General features: G+C 39.5%; 1 protein-coding gene across 11 annotated transcripts in view; it reads right to left on the reverse strand.

Annotated features, from left to right (window-relative positions):
* Nucleotides 1-1,597: 1,597 nt before the first annotated feature.
* The window catches only part of FAT1 (FAT atypical cadherin 1), a 131,882-nt gene continuing 117,079 nt past the window's right edge, over nucleotides 1,598-16,400 (reverse strand). For 6 of the 11 annotated variants that reach the window (XM_051833573.2, XM_051833552.2, XM_070068424.1 and 3 more), the window contains 8 exons: nucleotides 15,750-15,907; nucleotides 14,658-15,120; nucleotides 12,066-12,219; nucleotides 11,797-11,907; nucleotides 9,435-10,066; nucleotides 8,626-8,763; nucleotides 4,065-4,100; nucleotides 1,598-3,036 (listed from right to left, as the gene is read on the reverse strand). In XM_051833573.2, the coding sequence (XP_051689533.2) occupies nucleotides 2,408-3,036; nucleotides 4,065-4,100; nucleotides 8,626-8,763; nucleotides 9,435-10,066; nucleotides 11,797-11,907; nucleotides 12,066-12,219; nucleotides 14,658-15,120; nucleotides 15,750-15,907 (2,321 nt within the window). In that variant the 3' untranslated portion in view covers nucleotides 1,598-2,407. Of the gene's footprint in view, nucleotides 3,037-4,064; nucleotides 4,101-6,435; nucleotides 6,496-8,131; nucleotides 8,185-8,625; nucleotides 8,764-9,434; nucleotides 10,067-11,796; nucleotides 11,908-12,065; nucleotides 12,220-14,657; nucleotides 15,121-15,749; nucleotides 15,908-16,400 lie in introns of those variants that run through there. The other 5 variants (XM_051833580.2, XM_051833569.2, XR_007914547.2 and 2 more) reach the window with 4 other exon arrangements.

Raw genomic sequence — 16,400 nt, forward strand, 5'->3', positions numbered from 1 at the left:
TTCTCAGGAAATAACTGGAATACTCTATCAAAACAGGAATTAAGCTGAGAGAAAACAGAGTCCACAGTGAGGGGGTCTTTACATGACAACACAGGGAAACACCAGAGCCAACCGCTGTGCAGCTGCTCAAGGAACCAATTACTGAGACGGGTCAGCTGAAGGCAGGCTCCACAGGACAAATGATCAAGAGAAAACGAAGGAACTGACAAATTTTCTGGTAGCTCTGACCACTTCTAACAGCACTTTACCTAGGAGGACACATTTTTCTGTCTATTTGCACGCTAGCCCCAGGACCGTCCCACTAGTTATTCCCTTTGCCTGGGGTGCTCATTCCCCAGGCACATGGTTCCCCCCATCAACTGTGGGACTTTACCCCAGTGCTAGCTTATCACGGAGGCCTTCCAACTGCTCAAAAAGCCAGCCTTCCCAAATCCCAGCTTGTCTCCTTGATAGGCATCACTCTATATGCTCTTACCTGTTTTTCAGTTGTCCATCTCTTCCCACCATCTGTCCCCCCAAAAGTAAGGTCTAAGAAGGCAGAGAATTTTGGGTTGTCTGTTCACACAGCATAGCACAGGTGACCAATACAATGGGGTTTATTAGGTTATGTGTTCTTCCTTCAACTCATATGGAATCAACAGGTAATTGGCAAATTAATGACTCAAGAAGTTACAATATGTACATCTGAAAATATGAAAGGAAGAAAGAAAAACAGCTTAAAAAGTAGCTAAAGTGTCTGGGGTTGCTGTGTTTTGTTGTAAATAGTTTACCTCTCTATAATCATATATAATTTGCTAAAAAGAGAAATCTACTTCAAGGGAAAAATGTATTTCCAAAGTTCCAAGAAACCTATTTTGTTTGTAGTTCCAATCACAGTGGCTGGCACATGGTGAGTACTCAAGAAATATCTGTTCAATGAATAGATGGCTTTTGAGTAAATAACAGAAGATGGAAAACCATTTCTGGATTTTAGATGGAGGGTGAGGAGGAGAGGTAGCGAGAGTTAGAGAAAGTGCATGAATTTCCATCTGTTAGAGTTCACTCCTCAAATGACTGCCAAGGCCAGAGTTGGATCTGGGAACTCTATCTAGGTCTCTCAAGTGGGTGGCAGGGCTCCAATTACTTGGGCCCTGATTGCTTCCTCCCAAGGTCTGTATTAGCAGAAAGCTGGAGTCAGGAGCCAGAGCCAGGAAACACACCCAAGGACTCCACTGGACACTACTCCAACACATTTTGATATAAATCATTGACAAACGTAAAAAATTACAGATGCATTTAAATTATTGCCAAAAATTGTGATAAATTTAAAACTATATAAATAAAATTTTTCTTAAAGTTTTAGTTAGAAAATATTTACTACAAAAGCGGTACCCTGTTTACCCACAAGTCGAGTTTTGACCGGTGTCGAGTAGCCCCATACTGCCACCTAGTGGCTTCAATTGTAAGTACAACCTGGCTTTCCTTTGGCTCACCTTTTTAAAGACGCAAAATAAAACCATTTACATGCATCCATCCTTCCGTTCATCCATTCATCATCCATCCTTCTCTCAAAACTCACCAACTGAACACAGAGGAAAAACAGGCAATAAAGCTAAAGTATTTTATTAATAATTTATTGTCAGTAAGAAAGACTGGCTAATGGTAGTTTTCAGTAAAAACCTTTACAAGACCATTGCATCACAAATATACAGACACTATAAAAACTGTGTCGTGGTGGTTTTGGTTCTAAACAGGTATGCATAAGGTCCCCATTACACTTTCCAATAATGAAAAATGTTTATTATTCTAAAATACAGCAACCCATTTAAGACATGTCCATGTATCAGATCTTTCCTCATCCTATGTACAGCTAGAAATAAATGACTATATTGAAATGTAGTAATGAAATGTCATACTTCAGTGGAAAAAGACATATAGTGAAACCCTGGTTATATTTAAAAATCAGGGTGCTAGGTAATGACACTAACACCACCAAGATTCAGTTGAAAACAAATGCACAAAATATTTTTGAAAACCTAGTTAAAACTATGAAAAATCAAATCTGTACATGAAATTTACAAAAAGAAAGAGACCGGGAAATTAAAATAATCAAATCTATATAAATACATGAATCATGCTAACAAGATGGTAGGACTTACTTTCGTTCCATTTTTTAAACACAGACAAATATAAATACACAAAGATGTTTGGAAATGGCACAGCCAAGGACAGTCTCATCCAATTACAGTAGGTTAGGACACTGGAAATGGCTAACATTGTCAAGAGGCGCGGGATTCAGTGCAGCCATGCCAATTTTAGCTCACCGAAAGAAAGCGCTTTAGCACTGCTGCAAAGAACAATGCAGAAGATGACTTATATAATCTCTAGGTTTGTTAAAGTCCAGGCACTTTGGGGGGGAGTTTGAGCGTCAGACTTCCGTGTGCTGTTGGGAATCGAGCGGCGGAATCGTCACCTCTTCGAAGTGGCCATCATCCCCGCTCTCATAGTCACTCATCATGACCTCCGACTCCACTTCGCAGCACGCTGACACATCAGAGCAGGAAGCTGTGGACGCGTACACAGACATGGGCGTGTTTTCTACAGTGGGGGCTTCAAAGTTCCTTTGATACCCTGGGGGATAAGGGGCATAGGGTTCTCGACAAGTACTATTCTCACCAGTGCCTTTTTTTTGAGGTTCAGACATATCAGCGGGGTAGAAGTTGGGCAGATACTGATTCAAGTTGAACCTCTGCCGGTTTCTCGAGGAGGAACCCAAGCTGCCTGCAGCAGGCATGTCTCTAGGAGGGTGTATGGATTCAAACTGATCACTGAATTCTGGAGGTAAGGGTGGAAGTTCATCAGGCGCAGGGAAGTCTTCTGGTGGTGGTGGAAAATCACTCTCAATGTCGTAACCTCCGGGATAATAGTCTGTATCGATGGCATTTGGATCTGCTGAGTACAGGGGTGTCTGCTCATCAATAACCTCGTAATTGGGGAACTCTTGTATATCTGGCAAAGGAACACTTGGCATCCAGTCCGATGTATCCCAGTGATACCCTTCGTGGAAAAGGAAACACGATTTCAGTGAGTCCTCTCAAGCTTTGAGGTCATGCAAAAAGAGCTCATTGTAGTAGAGACACAAAGATGCAAACACATTTATGCATTCATTCCATGCTCAGCACCCTGGAAAGCTTTCACGTCTGCTCTGAAGACGGCCCTCCACCCCGACCCAGCTTTGAGCACCTCTGTGAACTAGGTTCCATTTCTAAAACGTAGGCTTCGCTTCATGTACGTACCTAACTTGCAAGGACACAACCGAGCTCTAACAGAAGTGGAACGCTAGCATCTGTGTTATATGCACTTTTCCACAAATTAATTCCAGTCATCCTTTCCACTTTGCTTCTGCAATTTAGAGCCCAGTGTTCAACATGAAGAAAAGCGTTAGTTCAGGCTCAAGATGCTGACACAGAAGTGTCTTCTTTCAGAAAGGAGGACTTTCTACTGAGTGAAATAACTAATGCCCTATGATCTAATTATTTGTCCCTAAAAGAAAAACTAAGATAACTTTTAAAAATAAAAGTAATCTATGCCATGCTGTAATTTAGAATATAAATTTCCTGTTTAATGTAAGTCTAATATTAAAAGCTGTGCTATTTTTTTCATTAGCCCTAACTAAAGCAATGAATTATCTCATGATAGGTATGTATCAGAGCATGCCTCCAAGTCAAGCAAAACACAAACACTAAAAAAAGTAACAACTTTTGATAAATTGCAACCATTCTCTGTTACTTCAAAAAAAACTAAGCATCACTTTAGACCATATAAAAATACATTATTTAAAAAAAAAAAAAAACTCCCCAATTCAGGGACAGTTTTTTTTTTTTTTCTTCTTAGGATTTTAAAAATCCTTTGACAAGACAGGACAAGGTTAGGCAATACGTGTTTACAATGCAGTGCATAAACGACCATGTACTTAGTTACTGCTGCAAACATTGAGCAACCATGTGAAGCAAGTCAGCACTGGGGCCAACTCTTCTCCCATGTGTTTAGTGATTATCAATGAGCAACTGGCATGCATAAGTCACCTCTTGGTTTGCTGAGGTCAGGAGCAGCCAAAGATTCTTTTGGTGGTAGAATAGGAAGAAAAGAAAACATTTATAATTAAAACAGATAGACGGCTGAAGAGGCAATGCAGTACATAATACAATGTACACCGTTTACAAAGGCCCAGTCAGCCACAGAACATATTTTTAAGCCTTTATCTAAGAAAATTAACTACGGTGGAGAAATTTACGTGGCACAAATAAAATGGAATATGGGAGGGGAAGAAAAAGATGAGTGATGATGAAGTAGAGACGACTTTGCCAAGAAACTCAAATATGATTTCCCTTTCTTTTCCTTGTTTATGACAATCTACACCTAACAAGAGTTCTCTCAGGAATGAGGGAAATACAAAGGAAAAGCTGCAATCATATGTAAACTGATTAGGCTGCTTAGGTGACAACGCAAAGACATCTAAAGCCGTGTAATGAACATCTACTTGGCAGCATATTATAACCTTCAAAAGTATATTAAGTTCAGAGAAATTCATAGGCAAACAGAGATCACTAAAAGCTGAGAATCTCTCCAAAGCTTATCCCCTGTGAATGGATTTTATATTGACACTGCTAGTCATTCCCTAGGGAGATCATTGGCTACAACTACCCTCTGCCCTTCTCCTCCACACCTGTAACCACACTAGCTCTGTCAGGGCTCTCATACCCATACACCAAGCTCTGGACTAAGAGAAAGGAAGCAGCTGTACTTCTCACTGCCGGACAGGGTCATGGGATGCACAACCTGGCTAAGCTTCAGGTTCTTGTTTGAAACAGGGGTGAAAATTCTTCAGAGTTTTTATGAGGATTATTCCATGGAGATCAAGCAAGCACTATGTGTTAGGGACCACTGATAATGGGGACAGTAATAATCAAGCAGAAATATGTACCTTAGTGATTTTCTAAACAAGGCCATGCTTTCTATACATTTTGTCATGTTCTTGAAAACCCAGCTAATAAGCTAATTTGGCACAAATAATATTTGGTCAGAAGTTCTCTTCTAGGAATGTAAGTAAATGTGATGGTTCTAAAAAATGAGTAAGTCAGTTTTGAGGGAATATATATCTGCATATTTTTTAAAAGTTTACAAAACAATATAGTAAATCCTTTAAACAACTTTTGTACCTATACAGGTAATCCATAATCCTTAAAATTTAAGCCAAGTTTCAACTTTAGATTTCATTTCAACTTCGTAGATGGGCCGAATAACATATTGGAGAAAGGAGATAGTAACAAAAGAACTGTTTAAACTCTGCTTCTTTAAATGCCATCCATGTTTGAAATATTGTAACATTATCATGCTAAAAACAATATTTACTGGGCAAAATACAAACAACTTTTTGATTCCTCAAGTAAAAAATTGGCACATCTTAGGAAAATAAGTCTAAGTCTTGTCTACACTCGTAACTATTAATTGTGAAACTCCACCCCTGCACTATCAAATCTTCATGATGCTACCCTACCTGCTCAGATCCTGAGAACACATGTGGTCTACCACAAGGGATCCTCTGTGCTTTATGGGGATTCCATTTGTGTACTCCTGCTGGCCTGAGCAAGCTGTTCTCGAAGTGCAACCCCAGCAACATTAGAATTAACTGGGAATTTGTTGAAATTGCAAATTCTCAAGGTTCAATCCAGACTTGTGTGATCAGAAACTTTGGTGTTGGGGATCAGCCTTTAATTTATTTATTATGATTCTAACCAATCCTCCAGGTAAGCTGACTTCTTACCTTACAGCTTGAAAACTGCTAGCATGTGCCTTGCACACATGGTTACTCTACTCAAGGGCTCAAATTAAAGGCTAATTTAACTCAAGGTGATTTGAAGGAGGTGGTCAACATTCTTTTTTGTAATTTTCAACAAATTAAATGCTTTTCCACTAAATCAAATAGGAAATATACCTTCTACCATGTTCTGCCACTTTCATTTATCATACTCAAGGAAAAATCCAAAGGTGAAGAATCAGTTCTAGGTAATTATAAAAGCTTTGTGGGATTTAGTCCTACTCTTGCTCACATGAAGAGGATTTTTTGTATTAAATTTTTTCTGAGGTAGTTAAAATTAGTTCTGAATTTCTCAACATGGTACCACAAAGCAGTAAGTTCTCAAGATCCTCTGGGATACTTCTGATGTCTGTATAAATCACCACAAATGGTAAAACATAACAAAGAGATAGGACAGAGAGAAATATTTTTGCAATACATTTGTATTATGAATATACACATGGGCACAAAATAAAGGACTCAAATCCCTCAAAATCACAAACTAGTTCTTACAACATTAGAATAGGCAACAGCACAGTACCCCAGTGACATGGTCACTTGAAAACACAGACACAAAGCACAAGCACTGATGACTGTACCTTCTTTATTCACCGTGTCAACTACAGCATTGACAAGGTGTATTACAGTCACTATGGAAGCTTGTAAAAAGGTACAAAAGGAGTCAATTAGGAACATCTTCAGTTAGTTAGGAAACAATGCATACAACAGAATTTATATCAAATAATTTCTAGCTCATAATTTAAAAAATGTGAAGTTAATGCTTTAATTCAGCTGTACAGTACAATAAGGGACTCTTGTACTCCTGTGAGTTACATGTCCTGAGACTTTTCTGAGCAAGCTCTGTATTTGTTATTAGTCAAAGAAATAAAGTACCACTATTTCTGGTTTGCAATTTGGGAAAAAACAACTCTTACTTATTTTAACATCTTGTGGACAACAGATTGAATATTCAGAGTAAAATACTTGGGGATACACTCCACTCATTTGGCTCCATGTAATGAATTTATACATTGTCCCCAGAAAAAAATGTTAGGAGATACATATGCAATGCAAATACAAAAAAAAAAGACCCCAAATTTCTGGTCTTTTGGCAGATGTACTAACAGCTGTTGAGCCAACATACCAGCAGAGAAGTATAGACAGAAGTACTGTCTATTTCCTATGCAAATTCCCTTTTTGTTAGAGTTTCAGTCTGTCTTAAAGTCTCTGTGCCAAGATAACTGTGTACACATGTGGTATGCAGAAGGATGTCCCTCAGAGATGCCACATCCTACTCCTGGGAACCTGTGCTTATGCCACCATGCATGCAGAAGATATTTAGCTGGTGGGGTTAAGTTAAGGACTGAAAGATAGGGAGATTTTCCCACATTATCTCGGTAGGCCCAATGACTTGACAAATGTCTTTGAAAGGAGGGAAATCTTTCCCAACTGCAGTTGGAGGAGCTATGGCTAGAAAAATGGTTTGTGAAATGCAATGTTGCTGTCTCTGAAAGATGGAAGAAGGCACGAACCAAAGAATGTCTATGATCTCCAGAAACTGGAACAAGCAAGGAAACAGGTCCTCTCTAGTGCTTTCAGAAAGCCTACAGACACCGTGATTTTTGTAGTTTAGTCACACTGGACTTCTCAACTGCAACCATAAGATAACAAATGGATGCTGACTTAAGCAACTAAGTTTGGGAAAGGATGTTATAACATCCTTAGAAAACTAGTAATAAAATGCTTAAGTACAGGCTTTTGGAACAGACTGTAACCTTATGATTAATGATTAAATTATGATAATGACTAAAATACAGGCGTTCTGTATGTCTGTCTTTTTCTCACACTATATTATCTGGAGATTAACTTTCATAATTCATTTGACCACAACATATTAAATACATTTAGGATAATTATTAAGAAGAATGTTGTTTCAACAAAAAAGAACTGGAAAATGAAAGAAAATGCTTAACAACATTCTAAAGAGTATTTATGAAAAATATTTAGGGGCCAAGATAAAATTATTCCATAAACGGCAAAGAAATGATTCTACCTTCTTCTGGTTGGTTGAACAAGCAAAGCTATGTCCATATACTCTATGCCTAACAAACACAAGTATACTCTGCAATTACACTTTTTTGTGCTATTGAATGATGACAATTTTCTCTACTTACATGTATTAATGTGATAGAGCTGCTTATTAATGCAATTTACTCTAGGGAAATCACATATACATAACTGGTGTCACAGATCTCATTGTAAAACTTTCTTCATTAGAAATATAATCAAACTTACTAGCAATCTCTTACACTGTGCTCTCAGTCAGTACGCTCTGATCCAAATGGGAGCTGGGGCCGCAGTGGGGTTGAGGAAGAGACAAATAAAACCTTGTAATACCAATGGTGCTACTGAAATTGAACATTTCAGACTATCACATCTCTTCTTGATGTGTGCATGTGTTGCGTGGTCAAAAAAGTTCTTACAAGGGGTTTTGAAAAACCCAGCAAACTTCCATAACATTTACTATTGTATAAAAAGAGTCAATATAAGATTAATCAGATAGCAATTATCTTTCAACAAAATATATTTTCTTCCTTATTACCAACAAGTTGCTACTGTTCAAATTCCTACTAAGACTCTAAATACTTCCCCCAGATGTTCATGCAAGCTATGCACAAGGTACTGTTTAAAAGTGGTCTAAGTACACCTAAATCATTGCATACCATAACGAGCAGCACTGTGCACAATAATCAAGCAAATGGCGGCACTTCACCATTCCGCTTACTCACCATTGTCATCACATGATTCAGACTGGAAGGAGCTAAGAGACTGCACTTCAGACAGGCTTTCCCGGGCGCTGTAGGGCTGAGAAGGCTTCTCCTCTAAAGGTTTCTTGGAAAGACAGGGATCAAGATCCACCACTTTAGCTAAAGGAAGAAATGACACACAGTAAGTTCCCTGAGAACCAGGACTGTTTTTTTTCTTCACTGCTCTATCCTGACGCAGAGCAAGCATTACCAAATAAATGACTGCCTGGGCTTCAACAAATGGACAATTCAAAGAAAAAAATCCTATAAATATACTTAGATCCACAGAAATTTTCCATCAACATGACTAAGGATATTAATGGCCAATAAAAAGTATTAAAATCTTATTTTAAAATGGCACAAGTAGCTTTTTTAAAGTATCAAAAAGGTATCAGCTCACCAATATAAATAACCCCACATCCTCCAGTCATATTAGAAGAAAATTCTGACATGGAAATGCCCTCTATTTTTTTTAATATCAAGTCTAAAAAATTATAGTGGAGAACATGCAGCAATTACAAAACTGAAATTATCCTCCCCCAAATATTAACTAGAACAAGTCTTGCTATCATTCCTTAACTGAAATGACATCATAGCGCCAAAGCTCAGCTGGCACGAGACATCCAAAAAGGTTTTACAGATCCTAAGAGTTTCATATTTTGAGCATATTTATCTCCATAATCAGGACAACAAATTTTGAGACTTGAACCACCAGTAGCTGTGACAAAATTCATAATCTCATCGTTTATCTCAGTGACATTTCAGTGTAACAATAAAAGATCAGTTCTTACTGTCATAGTCAAAGTCCCAATTAGGCTTCTGGATTGAGTCACTGTCAGAAGGGGAGTTGGATGGGGGTGGGGGAGGCAGGTTCGGGGCCACACTGCACACAGCCACTGCCTTCCGGTGCCCATGCACAGACTCAGGGTTAAAAGTGCTGAACTCGGGATGCTCTGGGATAGCAGATCCTTCAAAGGAATTTCGGTCGAGGTTGTTTCTAGAGTCACTTGGAATGCTTGGAGTGTAGGAGATAGGACGGACAGGCACCTGGGGTGGTATGTCTGAGTAAATGTTCTTATTTAGCTTTGAATCAAAATATGGTCTTTGCAAGAAAGCCGTGGCTGGTCCCAAGTGCTTGTCTTCAGGCTCAGCCTGCCGTTTCTTCCTCTGACTGATCATCTTGCGGCAGACAACAAACAGCACCACAAGTAAAAATATCCCCACGATAAAAAGAATGATTCCTATTCCTTCAGCCAATCCAATATTCCATGGGGTCGACACGTATTGATTGGGAGCGGCGTCCTCACAGTGCTTCCCTCTGTACTCTTGGCTGCAGTTACAGTGGTAGGAGCCATGTGTATTCTCACAAAGGGCCCCGTTCCGGCAGGGGTTTCCAGCACACTCATCAATGTCACTCTGACACCTGCCAAAAAAGCAATGTATGTCAGAATGTGCCAGAACTATACTTCTTGGAGACTAATCTTTCCTTAGTAAGATATGCCAAAAACCAAATATGAAACAACCAAAAAACATAATATCAACAACTACTACAATTATTTTGTGGAATAATTAATTTGGTTATATGCTTTGAGGGTGTATTTGGAAGACAAATATATCAAGCCAAGATTTAACTGCCATTTTTCTAGAATTCAACAGATTCCTAAATCAACCAAGTAGGCTAAACACTGGTTTCTTTCTAGTTCTAATAGCTAAGCTGTCATTCAAAAATCTAAGAGGTGCATTTTGATAAAAGATATGCTATAAATTCTCTAATAAACTAGATTACATTTCTAAGAAAATGTTCCTGTTTGGAAATATGACAGTTCCATAAAAAATAAGAAAGGACCAAAAAAACCTCTGTTTTCTACTTTTAAATATTATTCTGGGGTAGCAGTCTGGCACAAAATAAGCTCCTGCTTTGTTTGCCTATATCCCATAACAAAGTGCCTGGTTCAATTCCTGGGTCCCCAGCTTCCAATCCAGCTTCCAGCTAAACTGCACCATGAGAGGCAGCAGAGGATGTTCCAAGTCCTTGGGTCCCTGCCATCCACATAAGAGATCCGGATTGGGTTCCTGGCTTCTAGCACTGACTGTTCTGGGGACCTGGGAAATGAGCCAGCAGATGGAACCTCCCATCTTGTCTCTTTGAATTTCAAATGAAATGAAAATAAGTAAATTGAAAAAAATGGTAAAAAACAAACACGCAGTTGGAGTGGACATTAGGCACAGTGATTAAGAGACCAGTCAGATGCCCACATTAAAAAAAAGTTATTGCACATTTAAAGCCTTCCCAGTCTCCTCACCCTGACAGAATAACTCCAGGCAATCCTCCATCATCTTGCCAAGCAGAGGGTCTGTGTAGCTCCGTCACTTCTCAAACCCTGCTCTTCTGTCTTTAATAAAATGTATTTGCTTGCTATCCCTTATACTTACTACATTACAGATCTATTTTTGTCTAATACATTAGGAGTACTCGTTGACTAGAATTAGGAAAGTCAATTTGTGAACTAAGGTCATGTGACCAATGGCAAAATTCAGGATTATAACCTCTAACAGAGCAAAACTATGGCATGCCTGCAAGGCAGTGACGTTAAAAGCTGTCTAATACGACGAACAATGAAGCCCTGCGTGCTGTGCGAGGCACTTGCAGAGCTAAGCACTCGGCAAGGGTTTCTAACAACTGATGAAAAGCCTAAGGTGAAAAGGCCACCTGAAACTACTATCTCTCATCCACCTCTGCACCTCCTTTTCTTTACCTAAAAGAACCACCTCTATCTAAGGATTATAGCAAAGATTACAAGAGTTGAGAAAGGTTTCTGGATGTTATATAGTAAGAAGTCGTCTCCAATGTATGTTTGCTCCAAAAAACCTTAGAATCTCACTGATTCCACAAACAGCTGCTGCCTGCAACAACCCATCCAGGCCTTGTTTTAAATCGTATCTTTAAAGTGTAGGATTCTTCCAGAATTATATATATTATATTCCTCTGCTCAGTATCTTTTTTCAAAGGTGAAGAGAAATTTGTTAGGAGCCATGTGAAGATTATCTAATTCTGAAATAATATAGTCCCAATTAATGAAGTTTTGCTGTATCTGTTATTAAATATGAGAGCACAGAAAAATGCAAATATGAATCCTGAGGGAAATCACTTACCTTTCTCCCCTAAAACCTGAGTCACACTGACAAACGGCACCATCCAAACTATCAAAACATGTCCCACCGTTTTTACAAGGTTCATCTTTGCAGTATGGACTAAGCTGGCACCTAAAGAATAAGGGAAAAATAGCATCAACTTTATAATTCTATTTCAGATAAATAAAGCACACAGAAAATATTAACAAATAAAGTATTAAACATGCACAATGACATTAGAACAATTTATAAGTATAATGAATTATGAAAGTTAGGAAAACTATACATACCTCTGACCAGTGTATAATCCTCTACACTGGCAAACAAAGTCTCCATTGTCTACCACGCACGTGCCACCATAGAGGCATGGATTGGAGGAACAAGGATTGACGCTCACCTCACAGTATGTCCCTATGTGTAAGGGGCTGCATTTGCAGTAATAACCTAAATTAGCAAAAAAAGGAATAAACAGTACTGTCATTCAGTGACTCACAAAAAGTCTTATTACATTTGCTTTTAAGTTTAAGTGAAGATTCAGTTCCTCAAGATCTATAAAAGCTAGTAAAATCCATTGTCTCCAGGTAAAAAGGTTTGTATGGACAAACCTTACACGGCTGGTACAAGTTGGATATCCCTATACAAAACGCTGGGAACCAGAAGTATTTCAGATTACAGAGTTATTCAGCTGTCAGAATTATTTCCATAGACTACAGAGTGAGAACTCCCTAATGCAGAAATCTGAAAACTGAAATTCAAAATTCATGGTACTCAGAAAGTATTAAATTTCAAAGCATTTGAAATTTACAGATTATAGATGCTTAAACTACACAAAAACATAAACAAGTAAAGAACTATGTTTGGTTAATCATAATTTATATGTGGTTACTGGATCAAACATATGGAACGGGAAAAAAAATGCCCTGTGTATGAGTGACCATACACACAGTTAATGCTATTTAATGTCCCAATTAATTAGCTCCTCAGAGCATTCAAGGATTAAATGGTATCATAATGAATGTGAAAGGAACTTTTAAGGCTATAAATTACCCTTCAAATTGAAGAGATCTGTACATATGATTAAAGAGAATGTGAGACTCTATTTCTTTTCTTTTTTTTTTTTTTTGACAGAGTTATAGACAGTGAGAGAGAGAGACAGAGAGAAAGGTCTTCCTTCCGTTGGTTCACCCCCTAAATGGCTGCAATAGCCGGCACTGTGCCGATCCAAAGCCAGGAGCCAGGTGCTTCTTCCTGGTCTTCCATGTGGGTGCAGGGGCCCAAGCACTTGGGCCATCCTCCATAGCCCTTCGGGGGCCACAGCAGAGAGCTGGACTGGAAGGGGAGCAACCAGGACTAGAACTGGCACCCACATGGGATGCCGGCGCCACAGGCGGAGGATTAACCAAGTGAGCCACGGCGCTGGCCCGTGTGAGACTCTATTTCATGAACACTGTGACAGGTGGTCAGGCAGGCTATTTCCAATTATCTGCCTTTGGGGACACAGTAAGGCTATATGTTCCTGCCCCTGTTAAAGCTGACTATAGGTGGTTTATCTTTAGATAAAGAAATGGGGTACTTTGGGCTAGGAGCATAGACAGTCCATACACAGTTGCCATATTCTTTCTGCTACAGTGATCACAGTAGTACATTACAAGAAAATGCCTCTCTCTCTGCCTCCCTGTCCCTATGACACATGAGGACAGCCTCCTTGCTGACCTGATCTGGACTGTAACTAGCATTAGCATGACACACACTTCTGTCATGTTATGCCAGTAAGATTTTTCAGTGTTAATGTGGGGCCCACCTGGTTGACTCTGCACAGAGTACACATAGACACTTTCCAAAGAAACAGAAGAAAACCGCATCTTTGAGATCCCACTTGGAAGAATTATTTTTAGACTGCTGCCATATTAACCACAACAAGCATGATGGTGGTCATTTTTATAACTGTATTCTGCTATTGCAAGTGGTCTAGCAAGAGTCCAGGACACAAAAGGCACAGAGGACCCCTGATGCTCAAGCTTCAAGACAGAACGGTATGGCAACACTTCTGGAGGCATTCAAGGCCTTCTAGAAAATCATACTCCCATCTGTTATTGCTAGCACTGGCATGTCCCCTGCACTGGGCTGTTGGATAAAAGATGAAATAAAGAACAAAGAGCCAGCGCCGCGGCTCATTAGGCTAATCCTCCGCCTTGTGGCGCCGGCACACCGGGTTCTAGTCCCAGTCGGGGCGCCGGATTCTGTCCCGGTTGCCCCTCTTCCAGGCCAGCTCTCTGCTGTGGCCCGGGAGTGCAGTGGAGGATGGCCCAAGTACTTGGGCCCTGCACCCCATGGGAGACCAGGAGAAGTACCTGGCTCCTGCCCTCGGATCAGTGCAGTGCGCAGGCCACAGTGCGCCGGCCGCGGCGCCATTGGAGGGTGAACCAACGGCAAAAGGAAGACCTTTCTCTCTCTCTCTCTCACTGTCCACTCTGCCTGTCAAAAAAAAAAAAAAAAAAAAAAAAAAAAAAAAAAAAAAGAAAGAAAGAAAGAAAGAAAGAAAGAACAAAGAAGAGTCAACAGCACTAATTCTAAATTGCCTAAGGGTCAATGCCTATGGAGTTGGAAGAAGAGCCGGTGGTTGCTGGTGCAGAATGGAATGAGCGTGGAAATACATCCTGCTCAAGTGCCACAGCAGGGCTGCAGACAGGACTGCGCATGCTCAGCAGGCAGATGAGCTGCCCTGGGAAGAAACACAAGCCCTGCTCAGCTCTCCAACAAAATACCCCACTCAACTCCAACACGGCCGGCGGGCAAATCTGCCAATCTCATTTAAATAAAAAAGAAAAGTATTTGGGAAACTCCCTCTTAAATGTATTCCTGTGTAACATTTTAAAGCCTACCTCCAGCAGGTGACGGGTGGCAAACACCTCCGTTCTGACATGGGTTACTTGAACAGTCTTCCGTAGCTGCTAATAAGCACCCAGGAGATACTTCCACTGACTCCTCAATGTGTGCATAGCTTCTTGGTTTGCTGTTTAAAGGAAGCTCCTGTCCATTCAAAAAGATGGAGTCCATACAACCTCTGAAACCATTACCAACTTGGGGGCTTCTTCCATGCCTTGATCCTTGCTGACGGACGTGGCCACCAAAAAACACATGGTTATCCAGATTTAGGGTTTTCAGAGTCCCTGGGGCTGTGCCTGACGCTGTGTGAACTTGGTCGAGAACCAACTTAGCATAGTTTCCATTCACTTCAAGAGATACTGCATGCCACTGCCCATCATTGATTTGAATGCTCTGAACAGAAACAATCCCAGGGCCACTTCCACAGTCAAATTTGTATTGCAGTCTTCCATTATGAATCTAAGATAAAAACAATTATTATTCACATTGCTCTCAGTGAACCGTCAGTTATAATCTCTGATCAAGAACCTACGAGAGAGGTCTGTTTAGCAAAGGGAGGTAGCAAGAAGTCCTTGTATTTAAATACTATAGAGGTACATACTCATTTGTCCATTGTACAAGTAAAAAAATGGATATTTTAGGGATATCAAAGTTTAAGTGCCAACCATACCTCCCCAAGGCATCAGGGAAGTAACAAATAATTGACTGCTAGCACACACACATACGCAGCATCAGGTAACACCAAAACCAAATCGTGTTAAAAAAAACAGGAAGGTACAACACATCAAGCGTATGTAGGATCTCTATAAACTCTCTGTAAAACTAGTAAGATGTGATCCTATCTAGAGTTTGAAGATTAACTGTCATATGTACCAAAATCTATAGCTAAAAAAAATAAATCTGTTACTGCAAGGCAAAAAGACCTTTATCATTTCAAAATCAAAAACTTATACAGGTATGAATAAACTATTTAAATGTAGAATTCATCCATTTCACTCTTGTTAATGGACAACAATCTAAACCTAAGATGAAGTTTATACTTTCAAAGTCTTCCACAACCTGAGCCACAGAACTCTATAAATACATACCTCTAGGATACTGTAGTCAGTTCCTCGGGCATACATTACAACTGCATGTGTAGAGTAGGTTCTGAGCTTCATTGTTAATTTCATCTCCAATTTGTTCTCATTTTCCATTAGACGATATTTCACAAAACTGTTGCCAGTAAATGTCAGAGATGAACCTCCTGTGGATCACAAAGAAGAATAAGTAAATCAAAACCAAATTTAAGCATGTTTTTTAATGTATAATTGTTCCCTCTAAGACACTAAGTTCTTACTTAAAAGTTTAACATGATCAAATTCAACTCCATGGGAAATGTTGTTAAATAAACAGCATAGCTTTCCTGGCTCTCCATTTGAAGAGAGTAAGCTAGACTACTGTACCACAGAGAAGAGAATTCTAAAACAATGAAAGCTCTAAACAGAAAACTGTTCAGTATAAAAGTATTAGAATACAATTTCTGAAAATACCTACTTATCTCAAGGTGGCTTGGGAAACTTCCAACCACAATATAAAAATCCTCACTCCCCAAAGGTGATGAAATGGTATCATCTCCAGAGATGGAATTGCTATGTAAAATTATGCAGGACTAAACAAAAATTAAATTTCAAAAAGATAAAAGGCCTACTTAATAAGTCAAAAACCCATTAATAAATAGATGGGAGAAACTGGAATGC

Source organism: Oryctolagus cuniculus, chromosome 2, assembly GCF_964237555.1.
Source record: "Oryctolagus cuniculus chromosome 2, mOryCun1.1, whole genome shotgun sequence".
In the NCBI taxonomy this organism is placed as follows: domain Eukaryota; kingdom Metazoa; phylum Chordata; class Mammalia; order Lagomorpha; family Leporidae; genus Oryctolagus; species Oryctolagus cuniculus.